The 12,878-nt window shown below is 38.3% G+C and overlaps 1 protein-coding gene across 2 annotated transcripts in view; it reads left to right on the plus strand.

Annotated features, from left to right (window-relative positions):
• The first annotated feature begins 309 nt into the window (after window positions 1-309).
• The window catches only part of DNAH6 (dynein axonemal heavy chain 6), a 222,672-nt gene continuing 210,103 nt past the window's right edge, over window positions 310-12,878 (plus strand). Inside the window, exons 1-3 of one of the 2 annotated variants that reach the window (XM_045079084.1) lie at window positions 310-485; window positions 1,958-2,205; window positions 10,340-10,516. In XM_045079084.1, coding sequence (XP_044935019.1) covers window positions 1,981-2,205; window positions 10,340-10,516 — 402 coding nt within the window. In that variant the 5' untranslated portion in view covers window positions 310-485; window positions 1,958-1,980. The remainder of the gene's footprint in view (window positions 486-1,957; window positions 2,206-10,339; window positions 10,517-12,878) is intronic. The other variant, XM_004742302.3, reaches the window with a different exon arrangement.

The raw sequence follows: 12,878 nt of genomic DNA on the forward strand, positions 1-12,878 counted from the left end.
GGCACTTCCCTCTCCGGAGATTCTTGATTCTTCTAACTTAGGAAAAGTTAGATTAAAGGAACCGTCAGGTCAGTCTCGTGCCTCATGAAAAGAAACAAAAGATTCCCGCAAAAATGAAGAGCGGGCCACCTCCTTTGACCGTTCTGCCGGCAGCCCAAGCAGTGTTCAATTGCCTGCGCAGAGGGGCGACCACGCAGGTGGAGTGGGTGTTCTCCACCAACCAGCGGCGTAAGAATATTTCGGAGGCATTGATTGGCTCAATTGGCCGGCGGGCTCAGGGACTCAGAGCTGCGGTTGGCTGAGGCGTTGCCGTGGCGACAGGTCGCGCACAGGCGCATTGCACGTCTGTAGAGGCCTGGTGGCTGCTAGGCAACAGCAAACATTCCGGACGGCTACAGTCAACTTTCTACTAACAGCCCTGGCTTTGCTGTCTCTGGAGACCCTCGGCAGCGGCGGCTGTCGCTACAGCCACCTCGGCTGACTTGGTGAGTGCTGAGGAATAGAGCTGTGGGGCCAGACTCCGACTTCCAAAGTCCGCTTGGCTTTCGGAGCGCATAGGATAAGGCTCAGAGAAGCAGAGAAAGTGGCCCTTTACTACCTACTTATCCTTTTAGAGGGCTGGAAAGTGATGAATAGATGTTTCAGGAGACTTGTCCAAGATCTGCTCGATATGGTAGTCAGTGGCCGTTAAGTGGCGAGTCTGAGTTGAGTCTTCTCTAAATGTGAAGTCTAAGATGTACCGAACAATGAAATAAAACATTTATAAGTTTTATATTAATTACATGTTGAAATGAGAATATTTTGGATACGTTAAATAAAGCACATTATTAAAAATTTACTTCACCAGTTTCTTTTCTTTTTTTTTTTTTTAATATGGCTACTTGGAAAATTAAAATTGCATAGGAGATTCTGATGAGCCAGCACAGATCTAGACTAAAACCTCGGCCTGCTGACACCTGTTTCAAGGCCGTATGTGCTATGGTACTGCTTTGAAGGAAAGTATCTCCACCTGTCTGGTGGGGTGGGCGTGGTGGTGAGGATGCAAGACCACTACTAGGCTCCTAGTTCTAGTGTCATGAATCAGAATGTGCATTTTAACAATTTTCTCATGCATATGAAAGCTCCAGGAGCAGTGTTTTAAGATTTAGTCGTCAACTCCTATTTTTCCCTTTGGTTGTTTCTTGTTTGGGTTTTGGGTTTGGGTTTTTGGTTTTAGAGTACCTAGGCTCAGGTTGCCTGCATTAAAATTACCTGCACATGAACAAGCTCCCCTGAAGATATTTTGCATGCACAGCATGAAAAGCATCTCAATATCAATTGCAATTCTTTTCTTCCTTTGAAATCTAGACCAGTATGACCCCTAATCAGTGGCATCTGCAGCATCTAAGAACTTGTTAGAAATGCAAATTCCTTCCCTCCATTTCCCCATGTCCTCCGTGTTATTTCTTATGCTCCACAAATAAGCAAAACCATGTGATAATTGACTCTCTGTGCTTGACTTATTTCACTCAGCATAATCTCCTCCAGTCCTGTCCATATTGATACAAAAGTTGGGTTTTTCAGGGGGAGATGAACCATGGGACTCTGAAAAACAATCTGAGGATTTTGGAGGGGGGATGTTGGGTGAGCCTGGTGGTGGGTATTATGGAGGGCACTTATTGCATGGAGCACTGGGTGTGGTGCATAAATAGTGAATTCTGGAACACTGAAAAGAAATTTTAAAAATAGATAAAAATTAAAAAAAAAAAAAGAAATGCAAATTCCTGGATCCCACCCCAGCTACTTGAAGACCAGCCATTTTCATTTCTCTGATTCAAGTCCTTAGTTTGGAAGAAATGGGTAACTTTGTGGGTTTTCTTTCGGGGTGAGCAAATTCAGCATTCCCTAGTTCTTAAGTCAAATCCATGAGTCCCACTTCCACAGTTCTTTTGCTCTACCTTTAATTTTTCTTTTGCAGACCCTGTCTTTCCAGGAGTGAGAATGGCTTTTCACACCCCAGAGGAGGATGTCAAACTAAAAAATATTGAAGAGCAGGTGGAAAACCCTACCCTTGCAAGACTGAACAGTATAGCAGCAAAGGGAAGACTGAGTTTTGTAGTACCCACCGAAAATGAATTTGACACACAATTCCTGACATTTAAGCACAATACAAAAGCACAAGAAAAAACAAGAAAACGACAGCAGCCTATAAAACTAGAGCCTCTGGTAAGTTCAAAAACCAGCATTTTAGCCACTTTTGGCTACACAGGAGGTTGAAAAATTCCTATAGAACTGGTCATTTCCAGACTCTTAATTAACAAAGAAGGAATGAAAACCCAAAAGTTAAGCCTTTTGAAGCTGTAAACACTGTAAACATTTATTAAAACAACAACAAAACAAAATTAGCTGTAGGCACTATTCAAGATGGGAGATACAGTGGTGAACAAAGTTTTCTAGCAGATAAATTCTCTCTAGAATTATGTACAGTACAGATAATTGTCTTAAGTTGTAAGGCTCTTTGAGATATTAGGAAGAGTAATATATAGGTTCTATACATATATCCATTTATTACTTCTAAAGTAATAAAGTAATAAATGAAAGTTTTTGTGCATGTCTGGAAATACTTAATTTTAAGAATCCATTTGTGCTCTTGGATAATTCTAAATCCATGGAAAGGAGCAGTGAATGTGCATGAAGTGAGAAGTGAAGGTTATCAGTTGCACCCTGGGATATTACTTACTATTGTTAGTGTTTGCGCTTTAGGCTGTTTATATGTTTTTTCAAGTGTGTGTGTGTGTGTGTGTGTGTCTGTATAGACATATATAACTTTAAAATAAGATTATGCAGGGTGGTTGGGTTATGGATATTGGGGAAGGTATGTGCTATGGTGAGTGCTGTGAAATGCGTAAACCTGGCAATTCACAGACCTGTACCCCTGGGGCTAATAATACATTATACATTAATAAAAAATTAAAAATTAAAAATAGGATTATGCAATATGTACCGATTTTCAAAGTGAAATACACATACAGAACTTTTTCTAATGCATGCATAATGAGCTATCTTTTCTAACAGTGGCACCATATTGTTGCATGGGTGTGCCATACTGTATATCCATTAACTGGTGCCCTCTTGATGGGAGTCCAGCTTATTTGCTATTTGTTTTGTTATTGTTTTTGTTTTGTGGTTACAGATAATGCTGCATCGAATGGCCTTGCTTTTGTACATATAAAGATAGATTCCTAGAAGTGTCATTGTATAGTTCTTGGACTTCTGAAGTACATTTTTCATTTTGAAAAATATTGCTCAGGGGGCGCCTGGGTGGCTCAATGGGTTGGGCCGCTGCCTTCAGCGCAGGCCGTGATCTCAGGGTCCTGGGATCAAGTCCCGCATCAGGCTCTCTGCTCAGCAGGGAGCCTGCTTCCCTCTCTCTCTCTCTCTGCCTGCCTCTCTGTCTACTTGTGATCTCTGTCAAATAAATAAATAAAATATTTAAAAAAAAAGAAAAAAGAAAAAAGAAAAATATTGCTCAGTTGCAATCGAGGTTTAACCAGGTTACCTTTCTACGTACAGTGTAGAAGAGGGCCCATTTGGCCCACATCTTCGCCAAACCTGACGCTCAGTTCTTTTATTTTTGCTAGACTGATAGGTTAAAATGGCATCACATTGTTGTAATTTTCATCTTATTAGCGAAGTATATTTTCACTCACTTATTGGCATATTACTATTTTGTGGCTTCTGTTAATAACCTTTCCCACTTTAACATTAGATTATTGGGCACCTGGCTGGTGCAGTGGGTGGAGCATGCCACTCTTGATCTTGGGGGTGCGAGTTCAGGCCCAGTTTGCGTGAAGAGAGTGCTTAAAAAGAAAATCTTTTTTTTTTTTTTTAAAGATTTTATTTATTTGTCAGAGAGAGACAGGGAGAGAGAGCGAGCACAGGCAGACAGAATGGCAGGCAGAGGCAGAGAGAGAAGCAGGCTCCCTGCCGAGCAAGGAGACCGATGTGGGACTTGATCCCAGGACTCTGGGATCATGACCTGAGCCGAAGGCAGCTGCCTAACCAATTGAGCCACCCAGGCGTCCCTAAAAAGAAAATCTTAGAAAAAAATCAGATTGCGGGCGCCTGGGTGGCTCAGTGGGTTAAGCTTCTGCCTTCAACTCAGGTCATGATTTCAGGGTTCTGGGATCAAGTCCTGAATTGGGCTCTTTGTTCAGCAGGGAGCCTGCTTCCCTCTCTCTCTCTCTGCCTACTTGTGATCTCTCTCCCTCTCTGTCAAATAAATAAATAAAATATTTTTAAAAATCAGATTGCTTACCTTTTCCCCTGTCAGTTTAGGAGTTTTGAAAAAAAATATGTATTATGAATATTAATCCTTACTCCATTGTTTCTCAAACTTCAGTATTCATTCCTTTTGAAGGAAAACATTCTTGAGCATCCATAGTTCTGATCTGTTATTTTTATTTTTAGGTTACCTTATGGCACTGACCTCTGTTGTCTCTTTTAGGTAGTTCATTCTATGTGCCTGCATTACATGTGTGGGGCATCAGGGTCTACCTATTCTTTTTCTCCCATGGACTTTGAAACCTTTCACATTTATTTCTTTGTAACATATTTACCTTCACTTGGCAAAAGTGTGCCATTAACCCTTTATGATTAAAGTTGTTCTATTTGTCTTCAGTGCAACTAATTTGTGTATATTGAATATTTATTATGTACCCACTATGCGCCAGGCTTTGGGCCATGCTCTGGGAATATAGCAATGAACAAAGCAGACAAGATTCCTATTGACATGCTAGTAACCCTAAATAAATAGATTGAATAATATCATGTAATGATAGATGTTATTAAGAAAATAATACAGGGAATGTGGTGGAAACAAATGGCAAGACTACGTAAGTTTGTTTGACTACAAAGTTCTTCTTAAGATGTCATCTGAACAAGTCCCTGACTATAGCCCATATCACCTGCCACACATGTGAATGGACGAGCCATCGGCTGGTTCCAGTCCCCAACCTTTGTGCTGTCTTAGCTGATGCTCTGAAGAGCAGAGGCAAGCTGTCCCCAGTGAGTTCTGCCTAAACTGTAGATTTTTGAGCAATATAAATGGAGGTGTTTTTTAAGTTATTAAGTTTGGGGCTGTTTGTTAGGTACTAATAATAGATGACTAGAGCAATATACTAATTCATAAATATGGTAATTCATACAGTACTAAAAATAATAAGGAATAAAGTGAAAATGACCTGAATTTCCATCATGCAGAGAGAAAGTAGCTTTGTTTTCAAGTGATGGATTTCTTGTGTACAGGTATCTGGAGTTTGGTTTGTATAGAGTTAATACTGTGGTATGTTCTTCTTATGATTGTTACCCTTTCTCTTCCTCCCCTTCATTTTCCTCTTCTCCTCTTCCTACCCCTTCCCCCTCATTCCTCCTTTCTCTCCCTTCCTCCCTCTCCCTCCCTTTCCCTTTTCTGTTCTTCTTCCACATTTCCCCCTAACAATTCTCCCCTCTCTGAACCCTTTGTCTATGGTATTTACAGATAACAACAACCTAGTGTATATCACTTCTTGCTTTTCCCCACGTTCAGTTTTATACAAATGGATGAACACACACAAAATACATATTTAGACTTCTGGACATTTGTCCTAAAACATATTATAAATATAAATATAGTACTCTACATGTTGCTCTTTACACCTAAATATACATTCTTCGAGGTCAGATGATATTTCTTTATTTCTTTTTTTAGAGAGAGTGCGAGTGTGTGGCAGGGAGTAGGTGGTGGGGTTGGTACAGGTGTGGAGAGAGAGAAAAAGAGAGTCCCAAGCAGGCTCCATACCCAGCCTGGAATCTGACACCAGGCGCAATATCATGACCCTGAGATAATGACCTGAGCCAAAATCAAGAGTCAGAGGCTTAACCGACTGAGCCACCCAGAGGCCCTTCAGATGATATTTCTGTAACATTCTTTTTAATAGTTGCCTATCTCACATTGCATGAATAGTCCATAATTTATTCATTCATTCTCTTTTGGCAAGTTTGTTCTGCAAATATTTACAGTAGTTCAGCAAAATCATTGTATTATCCATCCCAACTGGTGCTTAGATTCTTTTGGGATAGAGTTCCATGATTGGTTTTGTGGAGCTGAAGAGCAAAAAGTATATCTATGTAATTTGATTTGATTCAAACACATTTTACTTGGGGACCAGTTTCCCAAACCGGTGCTTATGTGCAGCCTAAATTAAATTTCACTTTTACCCTTTCGTAGGTTTTCCTGCACCATCTTCTAGCTTTTTTTTTTTTTTTTGCCTGATTGGGAAGGCTGAAACTGCATCCTCACATGGGCTGCTGCTAATCATCTTTCCATGTGACTTGTGTTAATGGGTCCTGTTCTTATCCGAATTGCAGCGTTCTGTTTGTATTGGCTTTTGTTTTCTCTCCATTGACCACCATTTTATACTCATTCTGTTGACAGCATTTCCCCACATTTTCTCCCATTTTACAATTCTTTATTTTTATGCTTTACGTTTAAAGCTTTCATTCATGTGAACTTTTAAATTTGATGTGAGGAAAGGGACTAATTTCACTTTCTTCGAAATGTTTTGTAAGCACCACGTTTTTCCTACTAAATTAAAACATCACCTTTATCATGTATAAAATTCTCATATCCTTTGAGACTTACTTACAGATTCTTGATTCTTCTTTCTACTGATCTAGCCACATTGTTTTGGTCACAGTGGTTTTTTAACATAATTTTGATAAGTAGAAGGCAACTGCTTCCTCACTATTCCTATTTTGTGTATATTCTCTGTTTTAGATAGTTATCCTTCCATATAAAATTTAAAATTTGTCCTTCTTAGATAAGTAATTCATTTTAAAATGTACAGAAGTTGCACAGTTAAAGTCTATTTTTTCTTCCACTGTCCCTCATCCATCCAGGTTCCTTCTTTAGAGGCAACCAGTCAAATGAAAAGCATATGTTATGTATGCTTTCAGAGATGTATTATGCCGTATAACCCTAAAACTAGCATGCTAAACAAACTTTCCTGCCCCTTGCTTTCTTCATTTAATACATAGCCTGGAGATCATTTCATTTCAGTTCAAAAGGTTTTTGTTTTAAATATTTTATTTATTTATTTTGACAGGCTGAGATCACAAGTATGCAGAGAGACAGGCAGATAGAGAGGAAGAAGCAGGCTCCCTGCTGAGATTAGGACCCTCATATCAGGACCTGAGCTGAAAACAGAGGCTTTAACCCACTGAGCCACCCAGGCGCCCCCAAAAAGTTTTTTAATACCAATTTTCTTCATAGATCATAATATCGTATCACAGATGAATATGCCATAACTTATTTAGCAAGAGCCAAATTTATAGATTAGGTTTTTAAAATATATTTTTATGACAACAGTGTTACAGTGAATAATCTTGGACATCTGTCACCTCATACATGTGATCTATCTGTAGGCAGACTTTCTAGAGATGGGATTGCCAACTCAAAACACATGTACGTTTGTAATTTTGGTTAGTAAATGTTGCTTCAGTAGTAGAAAAAAATGCTATCTCAGAGTAGTTTTAATTTAAATTTCTTTTTTGAATAAGGTTGAACATCTCTCCATATGTTTAGGAGTTATTGTTTTTCTGTCTGTGACATATATGAATCTTCATGTCTTATTTTCTAATTGGGTTGTTGGTATTTTTCTTATTGATTTGCATGAGTGCTTCATATATTAGGAAATAAGACCTTATCTGTTGTAGGCATGATAAAAATTTCAAGTTTTCCTAATTTTAATGTAATTGATTAATTTATATCTTCTGAGTATTGTGTAATACATAGGTACTCCATTTAGCAAGACTTTAGAGATAAAATTATCTAGTGATGTCATAGATACTTCTCTTTGAAAATTACTTCAGGATTGTTTTTATTATTTTTGTTATTTTAAATTTAGATCTTTGATCTATTCAGAATTTTTCCCAGTGAAATGAATGAGAGGATCCAACTTTTTTCCTAACAGTTACCCAGCTATTTCATTATTAATTACTGAATAATATAATTTTCCTAAAATTATCACCTTTATTATAGATTCAGTTCCCTTTAATATTTTGGAATCCATTACTGGACTTTCTATTCTGATTCATTGATCTGTTTTCCTATTCATGTGTCCAGAATACATAGTCTTAATTATTGTAGTTGTAAAACATTTTTTTTAAAGATTTTATTTATTTATTTGACAGACAGAGGTCACAAGTAGGCAGAGAGGCAGGCAGAGAGAGAGAGAGAGGAGGAAGCAGGCTCCCTGCAGAGCAGAGAGCCTGATGTGGGGCTCGATTCCAGGACCCTGGGATCATGACCTGAGCCGAAGGCAGTGGGATCATGACCTGAGCCGAAGGCAGTCTTTAACCCACTGAGCCACCCAGGCGCCCCCTTGTAGTTGTAAAACATTTTAATATCTGGCAGAGCTGGTGTTCATTGATGACTCTTCTCCCCACCCAGAACTTTTGTGGCTATTCTTTTTAATTGATTTTTATGTATTAAATTTAGGGTCAGATTGTCTAATCTCTAAGACATCCTATCAGGATCATATTAAGTTTATAGGTTAACTTAAAATTGACTTTTATTGTAATTAATTTTTCAAGTAAAGAACAAAATAGAATTTTATTTGTTTGCTTTTTCTTCCATGACCATGAGTGTTACTTACTTACTTAATAAATTTATAAACAGGTTTTATATCTGGATGCTAATTTTGTGCTAGCTTTTTGTTTATTTTCTCAAGTGTTTTAGGTAAACAACAAAATCATCTACAAGAATAAACAATTATCTAATTTTTTGTATTTTTGCCAGTTTATTTGAAAAATTCAATTTCTCCCAGTGTTTTACTATAAGAAGTTTCAAATATACAAAAAGTTGAAATAATAGTAAAATGAATACTTATGTACCATCTACCTAGATTCAAAAATTGTTAATTTTTTGCCATATTTGCTTTCTTTCTCTCTTTATATATACATATACGCTTGTTGCTTTATTTAAAAGTAAATTGAAAGGAATTCTTGAAGCTGAAATGAAAAGGCACTATAATTAGTAACAGGAAAACATGAAAATATAAATCTCACTGCTAAAGGTGAATATATAGTAAAATTCAGAACAATCTAATGTAAATGTGGTGGATTTATCACTTATTTATAAAGCTAGTTGAAGGTTAAAAGACAAAAGTGGTAAAAATACAGATGCAAGACTTTGTTATAATACACAAGGTAAAAATCTATGAACTGTGTATATTAAATGTTGATGGGGGTTCCCTTTTCTCCACATTCTCACAAACACTTGTTTCTTATCTTTTTGTTAACAGCCATTCTGACAGGTGTAAGGTGGTATCTCATTGTGGCTTTGATTTGCATTTCTCTGATGATTAGTGATGTTGAGCATCTTCTCATATACTTGCTGGCCATCTGTATGTCTTCTTTGGGAAAAGTGTCTATAGAGGTCCTCTGCCCATTTTAAAAATTGGATTATTTTGTTTTTTGCTGTTGAGTTGTATGAGTTCTCTATATATTTTGTGTCTTAACCCCCATCACTATATTATTTGCAAATGCTTTCTTCCACTTGGTAGATTGCCTTCTCACTTTGTAGACGGTTTCACCCGCTGTGCAGAAGCTTTTCTCCCCCTTCTTACCTTATGGTCTGGTCTGTGTTTCTTTTCTACACTGCTATATAGCTGAGATCCTCCCGCCTCCATTTATGTAGTTTTTTTCCCGTTCTTCAGTGAATGGCTCAAGAGGGATTTTTAGCCAAAACCAAATGTAATTTAAACAGCTGATTCCTATGCTTACTCCATTTTTTTCTCACTCTAGTTGTAAGAGATTAGCTATCATGCTAAACTCATGATGCTTAGAAATGTAAAGCCATTATGGTGAATTCCTTGCATAGTGTATCATGTTGAATGCTGGATTTTAATTGCCTTAATCTGAAGTTCAATCAGTTGTAGCTATGAAATTGATTAATGACTTTTGGGTAGAGTGTGAGGATTGTGCAGTCCTTCTCACAATAACTATTGTAGTGAATGGTGGGGGCTTGTAATGCCCAATTATTGCATATGTGATTTCATGCTTCTGAGCCTTTTCTGTCGGAACCTTACTCCTAGAAGTACTCATTGGTCATTAAGGGACAGAATCGATAGACACCAAATAGAAAAGTCTTAGTGTAGTGATAGACTGTGGCCAGACCATGATGATAATACCACAATGTTTGTGACTTCGATAGGAATTTAGTCCAGGAAGATCAGTTTCCAACAGGAATAGAGTCCAAAGAATAAGACAAGCTTATGTTAATATTAAAAAGATTAACATGTCTCTTTATTCCCAAAAGCCAGTGCTAAAAGCGTACCAAGATCGTAAGAGGCCAGAATACATATATGAGCAGAACCGACTTCAGTTACTCACTTCTGGAATCACAAAATCTCCAAGAAGCAGTGAAGGAAGAGGTTCTGCCAAAGTATCTACTCAGTATCCTGAGCACCAAGATCCTGCGGCAAAGAAAATAAAGGTATATTATTAAAGAACTTAATTGAGCCTTTCACTCTAATTTTAGTTTCCTATGACATTGCTAACATTCTTATAATTCATAAGAATAGTTGCAAAATTCTTCTCTCTCAGGTTTGCACAATGTGTTTGGGGAATACCGTACTTCTCAGTTCTTCTTCCAGGAAAATTTAGGCAGTAGAGGAAAATCATAAAGGAAAACTTGCACCATCTGTTCAGTGTCCTCTGATCTTGTCTTGCATATTAAAGAAGACATAATAGTGTTTTGAATTTTATTTTACCTTTTGTGAAGTTTACATCATTATTATCCAGAATGACAACCTTTGAAGACCTTGGTGAAGGCAATAAAATAGAAACTAACCCAGCTAGAAAGACAGCTTCTGTGATTGGCGAGCTGTAGAGTGGCATGCTGCCTTGAAAGGAGTAAGTGTGTAGTAGCTCTGGGGAGAAATCACCAAGAGCACAGCTCTCTGTAAATAGCTGTGGATAATTAAACAGAGGAATAGAAGCAGAAGAAAATGTGGACACACTCATGGTAAAAATGCCAACAGAGCTGAGAATTCTCCGAGCTTTTTGAGAGGATTCTTTGAGACCCGTTGAACATTTCAGTGCTAGTGTCTTTCAGGCTTTGGGCTACAGTAGCAGAGAGGAACAGGTGAAGACAGGTTCCACCTTGAAGACGGCAGAATCTCTGTAAGCGCTCAGACTCAGTGAGGTGCAGTCCGAGTTCTCGTTGGTCATTTAAAGTACAAACTGTGACGAACTGAATAGAAAGGAATGCTTGCCCCTGGTGGTGAAGGGAAGGGTCAGTGGAGGAAATGCCGCTCTAGGGAAGGGCACTAGGCTTGGAGGGATGGATGGAAAGTTAATAAGGCAGATCAGGTGGGAGAAGGGTGGGTCTGAGAAGCTGATGGAAGGAGACTCAAAGTGGGTGTGGGTGAGAGCACCCTCAAAGAATATTAAATGATCAATTGTATGAAATTAGAAAGCCTCAATTAATTTTGTTTCTCTAAAACAGGGAAGGAGAGCAAGCTATCTTAAGTAGGGCCAAGGAAGTTCTGATTGCCCATAAATTAGTTTATTTGGTATAAAGTCAGCATCATGATCTTCAGTTTAAAGGAGAGGAATGAAATTATGCACATTTGGGATGAAGGGAGAGGGCTCAAAGGGAATGTTAAATTGTGTGTTATTCCTGGTCGGAGTTGTAGTTAAGTGAATGCTTCAGTAAGAGTTAGGGGTTATAGGGAAACATAGAGGAAATGGATATTCCATATAAAAAGAAAAGGGTATTTATTCTGAAAAGAGGGTCATTTTGGGGGGATATTGATTTCTCAGAACGAGTCTAGAAGGGAAATATACCAGTGAGGACTCCCTGGGAGATGAAAGAAGACAGTTGAAGGCTTCGCTTCTGGTAAATAAGGAAGATTGACTGAACAAATTGGACTGGACATCCAGCGTAGACAACACTACTTTTATGAGTGTTCCGTACTTTATAAATAAATGCTTCGTGGGGTTTCTGGGTGGCTCACTCGGTTAAGCATCTGCCTTCGGCTCAGGTCGTGATCTCAGGGTCCTGGGATGGAGCCCTGTGTTAGGCTTCCTGCTTAGTGGGGAGTCTGCTTCTCCCTCTCCCTTTGCCCCTCCCTCAACTCATGTGCCTGCTTGAGTGTGTACACTCTCTCTTTCAAATAAATAAATAAAATCTGTAAATACACACACACACACATACATACATACATACTTCTTTCACTCTTTTTCTACCTCCCCCACAAAATCTGAACTTGGAAGTCTGCTTAAATTGAATCATATCTTTGCACTGAGTTACATAACTGGAAATAAGAACTCAGATGAAAATATATAGGCCTATTGTTGAAGAAATCTTATACTTAGAAGGCACTAAAACTTTTGAAGGGTTTAATAAAGAAAATACATGCATTTTCTGTTAAAAATATTAATACTCTAGTCCCATAAAAATATTAAAGTTGACTTCAGCCCTTGTTGAAACATTGGGAGAAGGCAATGTGTATTTTCTCTGGTTTAAGGGTATCTGGTTTGGCCTATTCTTTTATATAAGGAAACAGTGTTGTTGCTGCTGCCTCTGGCCATTAAGTTGAAAAAGCACATTGTATCTTTTGAGTTCAAAGATGTATTTTCTTCAGCTCTAAACTTCATAGGATTTTTATCTGAAACTCCTATTCATTGGGGTGTATTTAATGAGGGAGAAAGATGGGATCTATGAATACAACCTTTCTGGGGATGTTGTTTCATAGGGATTGTGCTTATCAGTCTCTCTTAGAATGGTAGCCCCAGCGCTCCTGGGTGGCTCAGTCAGTTAAGCATCTGCCATTGGCTTGGGTCATGATCCC

The sequence above is a fragment of the Mustela putorius genome, unplaced genomic scaffold (assembly GCF_011764305.1).
Source record: "Mustela putorius furo isolate JIRA1106 unplaced genomic scaffold, ASM1176430v1.1 tig00000281_pilon_pilon_pilon, whole genome shotgun sequence".
Taxonomy (NCBI): domain Eukaryota; kingdom Metazoa; phylum Chordata; class Mammalia; order Carnivora; family Mustelidae; genus Mustela; species Mustela putorius.